Genomic DNA, 16,315 nt, shown 5'->3' on the forward strand with positions numbered 1-16,315 from the left:
GTGCTGCAGCTCTTGCATGTGTGAATTATGCAAAAAAACACACTAAACGAGCAGAGTAGGTTCTTTTTTTTAAAAAAAAGAAAAAAGTAGTTGTTTAAGCATTCTTGCCTAAGTGGTTGTTTAACTAGGTCCTTGGTCTGCCTTGCAAATTTAGAATGAAACATACCTCATCTTCTACTTCTACATTATTTGCTGGGGATTCTTTTGTCCAGACAAACTGGATAAATTAATGTTAAGCCATGCAAATAAGGGACTGTGGGAGTCATCAGAAGATCCATTGCTGTTTCAGCTTCGCTTGTTAGAATAGTTTGTGTATAATTCTCTACAGTAGGTACTTTGCTGTCTGGGTTAAAAGGATTCACATACATGCATATCTTCTAGTGACGTGAAGAATGATTTCGGAGTCTCACTGAAGAATTCAAGGCTGACAAAGGTTCAAATACTAGTTATACATCTGAATGTGCTTATTTTTAATCATAATGACTTATTGAGTAACTATTATTATTACAGAAGAGCAAGGGCTCTTTTGTGGTGACTGACATAAAAAGCAGTCGCTGCGTTTAGAGCGATTGAGTGTAAGAGTAGGGAATCTTCTATATCAAGTTCTCGGGTACCTCTGCAGCTAAGTTTTAGATTATTTGCAGAGTAAAGGGAAGTATGCGCGTACACACACACACACGTATATATGCACCTATTTGTCTATTTAAGACTAATAAATATGAATACCAATTGATAACATACTTTAAAAAAATCTTTTTTATTGTGATTGTCTATGCATATTTAAATAAAATGCAATGAAATACAGTTGTGATTGTTACTATGAATCTTGTTCATGTGCTCGAAACTGGAACTTCTGAATTTCATTCAATTTGTGTGTCTACCACGCTGTGTGCTTTCATACCAGACCACAAACATCTAAATCCCTGTTTTCTAACCATGTCTAAATCTGACAAATGCCTCCCACCGCCTCCCTGACCCACTACCCCCAATAGTTCAATATGACAGGGTTCAAACCCGTGGACTTGGTGTCTGCCTTTCCTCAGAAGCTACCAACAGCTCCAGCCATGTTTTCACCAAACATTGTGCTATTTCTAAAGCATGTGACATTATTAGGGTGGTTTTATAGTTACTGTTCCCCTCTCTGAGTCCTTCCACTTATGATCTTGCCACTGAGAGAGAACCGAAACAGTAAGCGGTGTTCTCTGCTGTACATGCCACACGTTGAGGAGGTGAAAGGGTACGGGTGTAGTATGCCATGTAAAAATGCTGAAAGACACAGTTGTCTTCTGTCAACTGACAAAGCATGAGCATATGCATTGTTTGAAATACACATGTGGACTGCACTTTTCTCAAGTCATACGGCTCCCTGCCACTGGCATTCAGGGTAAATTTAAAACGACTGTTTTGTCCATTTATTTTTATTGCTAGGGAGCAGTTTTCTTTAGATTAAAATACTACAACTTCAGTTACTTTAATTATTACCTTGAGACTCTTACATATCCACTGAAGAAGAGAAACACTAGCTGATGCCTGAAGCACCAGTTAATATAATATTATCTTACCCATGCAAATTCTGGTATCCACACAAGTATTTACATGATTTTGATTTGTGTATATGTTAATAATAGTGTTCTTAAGCCATGCATGTAATATATTTAAAGTTTCTCTCTGTTATTCCAGCAGTGACAGCACGGTTAAATGAAGACTTCCCAGTGTTTGGGACACTTAAATAGGGATTAGGGTTTTTTCTTAAATTCTTGAAGAATTCAGTGTGCTTGAGAAAGTGATGTCTTTGCCCTGCTTCCAAGTTGTACCATGCAGATGAGTGAGGAATCACACTTCAGATTGTCATTGCTGTGGGAGCAATGTGGGTTTCCTTCCACCTGGAGTCAGGATCTGTCCTGTGGCTGGCTGGGCCAAACCGACTCACTCCCAGTAATTTGCATTTCCCCTGACAAAGATGTCTCCAGTGAGATATCCCTTTTCCTCTTTGCCTTTTTTCCCTTTTCATCCCTTTTCCTCTTTGCCTTTTGTGGAGTGTGCCAGCGGAACTGGAGTCTCTTAGATCCACACAGCTGCTGTGGCAGATCTTGCCTGGCTATTCAAACTAGTCTTTTGGAGCACGGGAATGGCTTCTTGATGGCCCTTCGCTTGGCTAACACCACGATGAAGCACATTCTATCTCTTCTGCTTTTGTTGTGGCATCTCTGACTGCATTGTTAGTGTATACCTGTGGTTCTGCTGGTGTGAGGCTGCTCCCTGACGCGGTGTTGGCAGGCTGGGTAGGGTATTCATCTGTTCCTCGTCCTGTCCTGGCACTGCTCAGAGCATCCAGCTCAGAACAGAGTGATCTTGGCATTGAGTGGTTTCAGCATCAGGAAGCTTTTGCTAAGCACTGTTACTGTCCCTCTTCTGGGTCGCTTTGAGTACCTTTAGTTCTGCACAGCAGCTTGTATGCAGATTAAAAGGTAAAAGCAATTGATTATTGGCTAGTGTATGCAAAAGATAGCTTTTCCTCCAGATTTGAGAGTTACTCACAATACTGCAAACTGTACTTATTTTTGTAGGACAAAAGGTTCGAATTCTTGTAGCAGATTCTACTTGCAGTGCTTTCTTTAAGAACCACGTTTAGCTTTAGGACTTACCATACATCCTTATGTAATTTATTTTCAGAATTCTGTTTGTCGAGAAATTATATGTGGAATTTGGGGTTTTGAACTTTATTTTTCTGAAAAATAGATCAATACCTTTCAATTAGGACCCTTTTGTTTTTCTGCTAATGAGTGCTCAAAAGGGATGAGTTTTTTCCATGTGACAGACTTCTTGTTGACAAAGGGGAAATCTGAAAAGGGTTACAAGGTGGCTTATAGAAAGAATATCCTGTTTTGTTCAAGGCACTTTCAAGTAAAGATGAAGAAACATTGGTAGCTCTTTTAATCACTCAGATTAAGACTGAGATGTGCAGGCCTGCGGCACAGCTCCTTTTGCAGTTTAACTGGGATTGCACTATTGCTGAGACTTCTGACCGTGATACATCTTTGAAAAGACTGTTTTTCAGTCTTCATCGAAGAGTACGCAGGTTTCTGTGGTATGGCTTCAAGTTTCCCACGCCGTGAATTTCTGTATATACAGGTAGTTGTGGGAGAACGATACGTTATGTACCTGAGCATTTTTTGGATATGTGATGTTGGTATATAGAATCATAGAATGGTTTGGGTTGGAAGGGACTTCAAAGATCATTTAGTTCTAACCCCCTGCCGTGGGCACGACACCTCCCACTAGACCAGGCTGCTCAAAGCCTCATCCAACCTGGCCGTGAACACCTCCAGGGATGGGGCAGCCACAGCTTCTCTGGGCAACCTGTTCCACTGCCTCACCACCCTCACAGGAGGGATTTTTTTTCCTAATATCTAGTCTAAATCTCCCCTCTTTCAGTTTGAAACCCTTACCCCTCATCCTATCACTCAACTCCCTGATCCAGAGTCCCTCCCCAGCTTTCCTGTAGGCCCCCTTCAGGTACTGGAAGGCTGCCATAAGGTCTCCACGGAGCCTTCTCTTCTCCAGGCTGAACACCCCCAACTCTCTCAGTCTGTCCTCATAGCAGAGGTGCTCCAGCCCTCTGATCATCTTCGTGGCCCTCCGCTGGGCCCGTTCCAGCAGGTCCGTGTCCTTCTTGTGCTGAGGACTCCAGAGGGGCACGCAGTGCTCCAGGGGGGGTCTCACCAGAGTGGAGTAGAGGGGCTGCATCACCTCCCTCCACCTGCTGGCCACGCTGCTTTTCATGCAGCCCAGGATGCGGTTGGCTTTCTGAATATACATTCACAATCCATTTTTCTGTCCTGCCTCTTCAGAGGCCTTCTTGAACTCTATGTTCAGAGGAGCTAAGCAGGAAGACTAATGCTTCTTATAGCTGTAAAACGGACAGGGACACATTCTTGCATATACTGCTAAGTAATTTAGCTTTTGTTACTGGCCTGCAAGTAACCTACAGTGTGAATATATGTATAGGCAGCGCAGAGGGGAGAGCTGTTAGATCAACCTGCTCTTAACTTTTCATAGCTTGTATCAATATCGTTAGATGCTATTGAAAAAAAGCAGCTTTAAAGGCTTGTGTTTTTTCCTGGATTTTATGTTTCACCTTAAAACCATAATGTTTAGACTCTATGGTAGGCCTAGCTGGCATGGAACACTGTGCAATGTGGCTGTGTTGCTTCAGGTAGTGTGCTTGGTTTATCTGCTGCACTGTGCAGTACAGTCCACGTAAAAGCAAAGTTGGAATAGGGCTTTAAGATACAGTGACTTGTCCAGATCACATTGGAATGGATATGATTCATTCAGTTTCCTTTACAGTACTTGGATTAAACCTTTGCCTGATGCATACTGAGCATGAGGTGTTCAAAATCAGTTAGATTAGAAAAGTGTATGTAATTCCTGCACTGTTTCTGTTTTACTGAGGCATTATGTCTATCTCACTATCAGTTTTTTTTTTAAAACAAACATAAAGCCTTGCACTTCCATTCATCAAAATTTAACATGTATGTGGTTTTGTCATGACACTTACCTAGAAATACATATCGACGCAACATTAAGATGCAATCTAAATGGCTGCATTCATCCTCAGCTTCTCACAAATGTTCAGACGTAACAGTGCTTATTCAGTTGGCCTTGTGCTATCGTGTAAGGAGTAGGCTCATCCTATGCCTATCTTCCTGTGTGATCAAAGGAAAAAAAGAAAAAAAAAAAGCTTGCTTGTAGTGTCATCTGTATCACTGAAGGTATTTTTGCCCCTTCTAGGATGTCTTTGTTGCTTTGTCTACTTTATTTTGACTATGATATAATACTTGAAATTCATCAGACTTATTTGGGATATATTTAGTGTTTTCCTTCCTATCCTGAATAGGACGTTGCTTAAAATGGTGCTGCTAGTAGACTAATTTTTGGTTTTCTTATAGCAAATGATGTTATATGGTATGGAATATCTCTTTGACTGATTCAGGTCAGCTGCCCTAGCTATGTCCCCTCCCAGCTTCTTGCCTGCCCCTAGCCTACTCACCGGGGGTGGCACATTGGGGAAAAAGATAATGTTGTACAAGCACTGTTCAGCAATAACCAAAATGTTCGTGTCTCATCAGCAGTGTTTTAGCCCCAAATCCAAAACACGGCACCAGACAGGCTGCTGTGGAGAAAGTTAACTCCATCCCAGCCAGACCCAGTATGGTGATTCATTTTTTGAAAAAATTAGTTAGAATTATCTGTCTCCCTTTCCCTAGCTCATCCAGCAGGGCAAGCAGTTTGAGAATATTCTTAGCCGTCAGAAGAGGAAATGAGGGGAGGCATTGTATGCATGAAGCACAGTCTTTGTAAAATTTGTAGGCGTTCTACCTCTGGTCTTATGCCTTAACTTCACCCGTCCTCAGATTCTTATTAGTTGCTTACAATTACTAGGCAGTTAATCTGTTCAAATTGTGGATACTCGCGATTGTTCTTTCACATCAACTTATTCACAAAATTCTTGTCACTTCATAGCCATGTTTTTCTGCTTCTTTATTTTAAATTCCATCTTTTTCACCATTTCCTTGAAGCCAGTACCCTTTAAAGGCCATATATCACTAGAAAATGAATGCCATAGTTCTAAAGTATTAAAAATTAATTTTTGTAGTACAGTAACATCTAAAAACACTAGTCGGTATTGAGGTCTAACCGTGTAGTCCATGTTGTGATCACAATTAGCTGAGGCATCTGTCTGGATTTGATGAGTATTGTGATTAAATCCTCAAGAATAAATGTTCTTTAAAATAGATTATTAGATCAATATTAATCTATTTAAGACTAATTCCAGAATAAAGGTTTAGTTTGTTTTAGTCAATAATGTAACCAAGATGCAATTTTCTAAATGTGTTTTTTAAAAAAAGCATTGTACCTTTTCTCATAGCTTTTACTTTGAGATACAGAATGAGGTTTTGGTGGTGTTCATTGTAAGCAAATGTGGAATTACATTTTTCCATTTAGTGCTTTCAGGTTCTGGTGAGTTCTTCGTTCTCCTGTATCTTGCTTGCACGGAGTTGAAGGAAACTTAAAACAGAGAAAGATGATTCTAAAAATATTATACCACACGGAAAAAGAAAAGAGAAAAGAAAGGAAAGCTAAGATTTGGAGAACACAATGTATGAGATGAAGGGGAAATACACCACTTCTCAAATCTATAAAATTACCTACAAATGGGAAGTCAACAAACTGTTTTCCAAATTCTCCAAAAGAAAAAAATCCCAGATTCAAATAGCAGCAAGGAAAGTTCATGTTTTAAAGTGCGTGTATGTTGTCTGAGCCACGGAAATAGGTTGTCCAGTGAGGATTTGCCATCTCCACTTAACATAAATATTCTAGGTTTTCAAGTACTATACTAAAATGTTACTGTTAAACGCAGTTTTCTTGGCCGAGTTGATCAGTGGAAGACATTTCTTCAAAAAGATGCCTGTGTAACACACCACTTTCAAACTGGTCTGTGTGGAGTAGCAGAAATTATACCCTGTTTCTTTGGAATACTGTGCAGAAATACCTTGGAATTCAGGTTTTGCAGAAGTCGTATGGATCACTTTCCCCAGGCAAGGAGTGCTGTGTTATTCAGTCCTGATGATAAATTATTGGATGCTGTTAAAAACAGGTTAAACAGCTGTGAGGAGTGGTTTAGAGACATCGCTTGGATAAGCCAGATGATTTCTCAAGGGTCCTTCCATTCCTGTTTTTTTACAACTCCATAAACACATACCTTTTAAACATTGAAGATTTGTTTTGGGATTAAGAACTTGAAACTCAGAAATAAGGTAGTTTTTTGGAAATGGGTTTCATTCCCTACTCTGCAGGTCTGAATCATTAATAGATGTCTGCTTTATCGGTTTGTGTTCTGAATTTTACAGCTCTGTTCGCAAAGTTAGATAAAACCACTTTTTTCCACGTTTAACAAGAAGTTTGCCATTTGGTTTGTCTTAAAGCTTAAAATGTATGTTTATTTCTAAGATACGGAGTCTATGAATATAAAAGTTAGCAGCATGCTTTATTTAATATTGGTAACAACGAATCACAGGATGAATGCGTTTGGTTTTTTTCATGACCTTAAAAATATGTAGCCTCATTTACTCAAAAGCAGGTGTTGTAGACACAGTTGCGTGGAGTTTCAGAAATTACTTATTTTAAGGATATGTATGTGTTGTCTGTGCATATATGTTTATATTGATATGCTTGCCATGAAGTTTGATCAACTAAGAAGTAAATTGAAAAAAATTTTTATTTTTTAATAGAAGTGATAATTTCACAGGAAAATAAGTCTGGTGTTATGTCCTATCTTCATGACAAATTTATGTCATGAAGAAGATATGTTTTAATTTTTTCTGTACTAAGATTTGCAAATGTCTTAAATTCATCAGTTATTTTCTTTTATATTGACTTAGATTTCCCTAAAAAAAATAAATGAAGACTAGCAGGCTGTCTTTAAAACAAAGTCAAGGCCTTGTTCCCCACTTCTGAGCCTTTAAATGAGACTCATGTCATAATTCAGCCAAATATTACGTCCTTTTTCTGAGACACAAAATGCAGTTAGTTTATTCTGTTCTTCTCTATTTTCCATAGCAAGTTACTGACAGGTTCTTGTAATGCTCTTTCAAATGCTGTGGATACTAAATTATATCTGCCTTCTGTAGGAAAAAAAAATAAAAAAAAATTAAAAGTAGGAAGTTGCTGGAAAAAAAGTAGCAGAATTTTTATGACAAGTGGATGTAGATTATGTGCAGTTGTTGGGTTCTGGCAAGCTTGGGTTGTTGCCTGTCTGATTGCTGGGCTGTGGTAGATAGAAGAGTGATGCGCAGACAGTTGAACTCGCAGTTGGTGGAGTTGCTGGGCCTGGCCAGCTCTGCCCACAAATTTCTGATGTCCAGGGGTGGCTAGGCCTCCTCCACAGAACTCCCAACCCGGCACTATTCATCGCCTGTGCTCCTGTGGGCTCTTCAGGGTTAGCTTTATGTTCTCTTAGACCCAGATATGAAGAAAACAGCATGTGTTTAACAAGAATTCAAGGTAGTTTTCTGTGTCTTATGGAGTGGAAGAGCAGCTCATCTACCATGACGACTGCAGCGTGCTAGTTTTCCATTGTTAACTGGGTGATGTTTTCCTGATGAATCTTTCATGGAATGACATTACTTTCACCTGTGTAAAATGGGAGTAATTGGGTTCTTCTGTTTAACTTCGAGCTTTTACAGCTTTGGTTTTTACTCCTGATTTATTGTCCTGTCTGGGGCTGTTATCTGATGGGGGATACAAGAATAATAATTGGGTTTGTGAAATTAGATCCTAAAGTCTGTTCTGTAGTCTCACAGACATACATAAAATCAGGCAAGTGCAAAAGATTTATATTTGTTTAAACAATATTAGATATGTATGATAATGGCTTTTCCTGTTTCTAAAAGGACAGATTTTTGAAGTCTGGAGATACGATTAAGATAAACACTATGAGGAGACTCGGGTACCAGCGTGTAAGAAAAGTGTTCAGTACAGATTCTTGCATGTGTCTTTGCAACAGTGGCTAATGATTGTGAATACAGTGGCTGAGTATACTAAGCTGCATTTGTTCTTGGTGGGAATAAACAGGAGTATTCCAGGTTCTTAATTGCTTGTCATCATTGTGGAGCAAAAGAAAAAAAAAAAAAAACACAAACAAAAAAAACCCCAAAACCAAACCCTTGTGAGGCACAGCTGATTTTTGAGATGATCTCAGTAACTGCATAATTTTCAGTCAGTTTGCTTCTGTGTAAAGTAAACAATACCACAAATTAATATAGTGTGTTTTATCTGATTTTAGGCTGGTACAGAGGTGTTTCCATTAAGAAGCCCAATGTAAAGGTAAGTGTGAATACATTTTTATTTTTTTTTTTAATCTAGTGGGAGATTGTATCTATTTTGCTGTTGCAACTGTGTAAACTTTTCATTTTCCTTGCCCTTAGGATTTTACTTCTCTAACTTTTTTCCTGTGGGAGAACTAGATTGATTTTCTAAATTTAGAGAACAATACTTATTAGTCACCCAAAGGATCAGAAACCTTTCTCCCATCTAACTTGTAATCTCTCCAGTGGTTATAAATCTCATCCAAGATGTGTGTGTTTGTGTTGGTACATCTTCCGCTTGTGTATATGCTCACTTTTGATCGGAGAGCCCTTCAAACCTTCCTTGGTTTCTTGGGTAACCAGCACAGAATCACAGAAATAAACAGCATTAATTGGAAGAGAATCAAACAAGAAACTGAAGTACCACTTCTTCCTTTTCCAGATTTTCATGTGGCTGAAATCATGCACGTTTACTTCCCCCCCCCCCCCCCCGCCCCCGCATTGAAGCAATACCCATCAGATTTATCTTTATTTTCTTCTGCAATTTCAGTCTTGCCTATGAAAAAGAAGGAATTTTTCTTAGCATTTTGAATCATCTTTACTTAATATTCCTTTCAACCCTGCCATGAAAATTGTTCTTCCTAAATTGTACTCTTTTAAAGGTCTAAAAATTTAAAGCTCACGCTTGATAACTGACATTTTTGTGAGAGGCTGTTGGCTGTTTTTTAACCTGGAGATTACCAATGCTGCTCCTGTATTCCCCGCCGAAGTGCCGGCTTACTGTTCCTGCTGACTGACCAAATTTGCTCTGAGGATTCAGGGCCACGTGCTTTAAAGAGAGAATGGAACGCTATGAAATTACCTCTTTTCCACATGTCTCATCACATGAGAACACAGTGGCACGCGCAAAGTTAGAATCCAACTGTCATGGGAACAGCAAAAGGCAAATAATGGGAGCTATCCCAGGCAGGTTTAAACAGCTTTTTGTTGGAAAGAGAGAGGAAAAAGGACAGCTCCAGGGTATGCAAGTAATAGAATACTTCTTTCCTTAGTGAAAGCCTGGTAATGGGGGCTAGACAGGAATTTGGTGGTGCACTTTTTGCTTTGGTGTTTTTTAGACGTGTGTCCTTGTGGTCTAATGTAGTGTAGCACAGTGATAGAGATGCCTGGTTGGAAGCGTACTGATGCTATGCTGCAGACTGCTCGATAGCTGCTTTCCTGGCTGTCCCGGCTAGCTTACAGCTCTCCAATAAATATTGCAGGCAGTTCCTTCTGTTACTCGTTCCTTTCTGCTAACTGCAAGCTGTTCTCTGAACCCTTCCTGCTTGTCGCACCTTTTTCCTGCTTGCTCATCACCTGTTAGTGGATTATTGCGCTCTCGCAGTCTTTGCAGTAGGAAGACAATTAGCTAAACTTAAATGTTTTCTTTTAAATCAGTCTCATCCCACCCCAGACAGCTGCACAGGATTAGAGTGACACTGTTTTGTTTGGTCCTAGTTGACTTACCCATGATTTTTATAGCATATTTCCCATACAGCAGTGTTTCTGAACACTTCATGAGCTTTTGGGGTTGAAAAGTACTCAGCTTGAATCTTTGTATGATATTTTCATTGAATAGACTTGCTAAACTTCCTTATTAAGAAAGTAATCTTTCCAGATGGAGGCGTGATTCGGCATGCTGTCCTGTTCTAAAATGGATTAAAATGATCAATTGTGACTAATTTGAATAATGACTTTTGACTGTGGTAGCTTCTTTGGTTAGGGGTGGTTTTTTTAAAAGGTATATTGGCAATTATTTGTTGTGGCTTACCATATAAATGGTAAAAACTGCAAATGTATTTTTCTAACTTACAGACTTTTTTCTCTTATAGGGGATTTTTCCTGCAAACTATATTCACTTGAAAAAGGCAATTGTCAGTAACAGAGGGTGAGTGTTTTTCCTTCTCTTTAAGAAGCTGCAGTGTTTCTCATCTAGAAGGGAAGCTAAGAAATAGTTATTAAAATTTATAGAGTGGTTTTAATTTGTTGTATCTTTTGGTGTGTATTGGGGTCTGAAAATTATATGTAATTCTGCAGAGCTTTCAATTTTTTTTGTTTTTTTAATACAGCAAGAATCAATTCTGTTGGTTACACATGTTCACTTTTGCTCATAAAATTTTAACTTCAGAGGTATCATCTGAAACATATGCATTTTAAAGAACTCCTATTTATATTTTTCATTTCTGCTTGTTCTTCACTGGCAAAATTCTGTATGTTCCTGTTTGTTATGGAGGCACCAACACGTAGACAGCCCGTCTAGTTTATCAGCAGATTTTACCTTTGACATAGCTTACAATGTAGCTATGTTACTTTGAAATTTTTCAAAATAATCCAACCCTCCACACCTTAAGCCAAAGGAGGACTGAGGTACACTCTGCTGAAAAGATTTTACCTTCACTGTCTTTATATGTAGCTCATATATTGCTAGAGGTGTGTGTACTTTAGTTAATGTGAAGAGCAATACTGATGGCAACATAACGGCAGAGATTTTACTGTGTGTAGGCTCTGTAACCTGCAGTGTTTCCCCTGAGATTGACCGAGACTCCTGAAATCAATATGCTGTGTCTTCACTGCTGCTCTTACCTGCATTTTTTAGACTAAGGTCACTGTGGGGAGATTTATAAGTGCAGTGTTTCAGACAGTGACCCAAGGTAGCAAATTAAATGTGGAAGATAAAACATACTAAATGGCATTCAGTGAAGTACCTGTAGAAAAATGTGAGTTCTGATAGCCTTAATTGTATGTTTATCCCCAAAGGGACTGCGTAAAGATTGTAAGGGCAACTGTAATACTGATGCTTCATAACTTTTGGGTGTATATAAAATGATGTATATTGCATAGAATGACTACTTCTAATGTCTACTGTCCTTAGGGGGAAGACCAGTTTCCTGTAATCTGTACTTAATTAGTACTTGATGTTATTTCAAAATTTGTAAAGGGCAACCAGTTCAGGATATTTAGATACTTATTAGGAAAGGTGATATATTTTTTTAGAATAAGTATCAGAGACTGGTATACCGACAGATAGAACAGAACGTAATACAATTCTGAAGCAGAGATCATGGTTATTTAATGTTATGGCAACAGAAATTGTGCCTCTGTATTATATATCATATGTATTCAAAGTGCCAGTAACACTTGTGAAATAATAGAGCATGGTTTATAATGTTCTTATATTTGAGTCATAGACCCAATGTAATGTCATTAGTATGTGGGTATAATGGAGGAAGTGCAGGAGTGCAAAGCATTATATTTACATGGTTAAACGTGTTCCTGATGTGCATTCTCATTAAATCCCCCCATACTGTTGAAGGCTGATCTTCCAAAATGTCTTATTTTGTTTAACCATTGAAATGATCTTTGAATATGAGCTAAAGAATAGGTTGTTGGAATTTTTGTCATGTTCTTAGTGTCACACTTCAGATCACAAGTATACTCTGTGGTGATTTGTTAAAGCATAAATTGAAATTTACTGTGGCCAAAATTGAAAAAAAAAAACCAACCAAACAACCCACAAAAAAATAACCAAACCAAAACCAAACAAAAACATTGCAGGAGTAGAATAGAGCACAATCTCAGATGCCAGGTATCTGTCAGTGTTTGTTTCTCACAACAAAATGTGGTAATGATGAGGTCATTGGCATAATAATAGAAAAAAATCATGACCTGGTTTAGTCTCCTGGTATGTGAATCGGAGCTTTCCCAGTCGCAGCTTTAGTGGGTTGAATACATGCCTAACGTGACTATGCCAGGTTTTTAAGATAGTGATGTTTCTAATATATGTATGTTTTCATATCTCAAGATAAGATTTACTTACGTTATTGATGTGAATATGAGTTTTTGGTAGCTTGGAAATAAGGAGTTGAAGCTTTTGTTTGATAAGTTTTCTGCTCCAAGAATACAGAGAGACATACAGTGGTGTAACTTCGTCATCCTCTCCCCCATTGCTTATTACTTTTGGCTTCAGCTAATTTGGCACAATTATTTCTAGTAGGAATTTTCAAAAGGGAAATATTGCTGTGAAAGTCTGTGGCTTTTTTAACGATAAACTTCTTAAAACAAACAAAACTTTTCAGAATTAATTACATCTCATTGTTCACATATTTACTTGTTAGCACTCATTTGACTCTGCAGAAAAGACAGAAGAAATACCCTCAACTGGTTATGGAATGGGGAGTTTGTAGCTTCCCCGCAGGAGAGTTTGAAAGTAGCTGTACGCACAGCTGTACTGCTGAAGGGGAAGGGGCTGGTGTCCCTCATGGCTGTTGGGCTGTCTCTCACTTGACACCACTTGTCCCAAACCACCTCTTGAGCCATTTTTTTTTTTTTTTTTTTAGTACTACTACTTTAGGATCTATGGAAAATTGTGCCAACAGGGTGTGTTTCAGAAATGGGGTGTTTTGATGTTGATTTTTTTCCTTTTTTTGATTCTCTCTCTCTTTGAAAAAAAATCCTGAAAGAGCAGAAGCTTGAAATAGATCTTATTTTTACAATGCCTGACATTTTTTTCAGTACTAGCATTCAATGTAAAGGGCAAGTCAAGGCTCTAATGGCTCAGTAAATATAATGCTATTACAATACATATGTTAGTTACCACATTCTTGCATTTTGGTGTGATAAAAGAAGAGCGCGCTATGCTTCCCCTCTGATGGGTATGGAGGATCTTGACCACAAAGGGACAGGTCCTATTCTTTTGATTAGAGGATAGCTCACTTGAGTTTCATATCCAATATTGAAAAAAATCTTCTGGGTGGGAGAGGTTACTAGATGGTAGATATTTCAGGTACTTAATTATATTGGCTAACATGTTAATTGGAGGGGAAAGAGGGTTGGACTAGCTTAGAGAGAAGAGACGCAAACTGTAAAGGACTCTTCTTTGCATGCAAGTTAATTTAGCATGCTATAATCATGAAAAGTGCTTTCATTGGCCTTGATTAGAATGAAATTATATATTTTTAACAGGTAACTAGAAAATGTTTCACATAAGCTGATTCTTGTAATGTAATGGAGGAACAGTTGGTATGACTCTGGAGTTGCTTCAGTGTTACAATGGTTGAAATGTTGCTCTTAAGATATTTTTGCTTATGTTCAACAAATTAAAAAAAATTCAAGTTCTAGCACTGTACAAATTACTATGTTGACATTTATTTCTTTTTCTACATTTTCCAGGGTACCTTTCCTAATTTTTTTTTCCCCTCTTCTTCTATAGGCAATATGAAACAGTTGTTCCCCTTGAAGATTCTGTTGTGACCGAAGTCACAGCAACACTGCAGGAATGGGCTGTACTCTGGAAACAGCTGTATGTGGTAAGAACAGAACTCTTCTCATTGTACTTTATTTCTCAAATATCTTGGGAGATAATACTGCCTGCATTTCAGTCCATTAGGAAAAAATCATAATGAGTATAAGAATTGATAGATTAATTTGATCGGGGGGGGGGTTGAGAACTGCCGAATTGCTGATCATGTGAGGTTCACATGGGCTGTATTAAAAATTTCAGCAGTTTTGCAATGCTGCCTTCAGGTCTGAAAGTTCATTGTTTAAAAACCCCCAATTTTAAAGTGTTCTTAAATATGTAAGACATAGTATACGTGCTTAGTAACATAAAATGGAAGATTTCTGTAAGTCTTATAAAGACTTCAAAGAATTATTCAACACAGTCTTGAGTATTTGTTCTAGCATCTAGAGTTTGAAAGCCGAAGAACTCAAACAGAGGACCTTATACAATTGTTCCTTCATCTATTAAAAATAAAGACTCAAGATAAGTGTATTGAGTTTTATACTCATCTATTTTATATCATTTTCAGTTGCTGCCACATAATGTCACCTACCTCTGCTTTCATCTTTGTTCTTCTCTTATTCTTTAATGACCAAATCCCATGGAACAGCAAGTAAAAAAAACTTGCATGTTTGAAAGTATTTTTTCCTGGGTTGTTTTTTTTTCTTTTTTCCCCCCTCCTTTTAGGTTTTTGGCTTAGTAATTACAAACCATAACTGTAGGATTAGGATCAAGAACTGTAGGTGGTACAAGCATGAATTTCCTTTATTTTCTTGCTTTAGAGAAATACCTCTACATAGAGCTGCAGCAGCTTTGTTTCCTTATTTAAACCTGATGTGACAGTAGTTCAATATTTAGCAAATAAAACCAGAAAATATACAATTAAATGTCTAGTGTATCTCTGTCATAAGCAGCCATGTTCCCTACTCCCTTCAAAAAGCAATTATGAAATTCATTTCACTTTTGTTGCTCCCACTTCTTCTATAGTGATCGTATGCCTCTGAAGAAATATTCTTGGAAACTAGTATCGAGTCTAATTGGGGGTGGGAGGAAAGGGCATGGCACATGGTATATACACTTTTTTTTTTTTTTTTTTTAGACCACTCTTGCACCTTGTACTCCTTCTTTTTCCATTTCAAATACTTACCTCTGTGGTGTATGGGAATAAAGCAATCTTTGCTGTTTTCTTCCTGTAAGATTTTCTCTCTCCCCAGAGTCAGATGAAGAAAGCAACAGTATTACTGACAATGGTATTGAATTGGAGAAACGGGAATCATTTTACCTACAAATGAGTTACACTTCCTTTCTACTAATCTACTACTTTTTTATTGTTAAGACTAGTTCCTTGAGGGGGAGGGAGAGAGAAAGCTCTAGCTATAAACTTTCATGTAGTGATGTTCTTTCTGGGACTGCTTTCTATTCTAGCTCATTATGCTTATTATAATGTTGCATGCAACATTATTGTATTCTTAAATAACAGAGGAAAGGATTTACTGTTTTCATAGAACTTTGGAAGGAGGCATCTGTTCCATGACAGGAAGAAATTGGCAGAGCTTCAGAGTAGAAAATAAGTTGTTTTGTGGTGGGTTTCTCCGGAAATTATTAAAAACCACAAACAAAACATCAACAAGCCCCCCAAGCCTCCACCACAGAACAAAACAAAAGAACGCAAACCAAACCTTAATATTTTCTAATGTAGAAATAATTAGAGAATTGTTTAGGTTGGAAGGGACCTCTTGGGATCATCTGGTTCGACTGCCTTCTGAAGTAGGGTCAGCTAGAGTAAGTTGTCTAGCACTGCATCCAGTCAGGTTTTGAGTTTGTTGTGAATGGAGACTCCACAACTTCGCTGGACAGAGCTGTCGGTGTTTGACCACCTTCAGTGTTTCCCTATGCTCAAGACTACTGATAGAGTACCAGAGGTCTCCTGACATGGAAGAACAATCTACGACGTTTTTAGGCGGGTAACATAAATTTGTCCCATTTAGAAACTGTAAATCTGAAGCTTGAGAAAGTGTATAGAGGTGGCAGAGCTGAGATTAGGATTTTATAATTGGTATTGAGGCTGGAACCTGTGCTGTAAGGTCATATCTTGAAGTATAGTAAGAGACTAAATGGAAATACTTGC

General features: G+C 38.2%; 1 protein-coding gene across 1 annotated transcript in view; it reads left to right on the plus strand.

The window, feature by feature from the left end:
* Positions 1–16,315, plus strand: part of DOCK3 (dedicator of cytokinesis 3) — a 220,575-nt gene that overhangs the window by 22,578 nt on the left and 181,682 nt on the right. Inside the window, exons 3-5 of the mRNA XM_054216455.1 lie at positions 8,849–8,889; positions 10,742–10,797; positions 14,119–14,215. Coding sequence (XP_054072430.1) covers positions 8,849–8,889; positions 10,742–10,797; positions 14,119–14,215 — 194 coding nt within the window. The remainder of the gene's footprint in view (positions 1–8,848; positions 8,890–10,741; positions 10,798–14,118; positions 14,216–16,315) is intronic.

The sequence above is a fragment of the Rissa tridactyla genome, chromosome 10 (assembly GCF_028500815.1).
Source record: "Rissa tridactyla isolate bRisTri1 chromosome 10, bRisTri1.patW.cur.20221130, whole genome shotgun sequence".
In the NCBI taxonomy this organism is placed as follows: domain Eukaryota; kingdom Metazoa; phylum Chordata; class Aves; order Charadriiformes; family Laridae; genus Rissa; species Rissa tridactyla.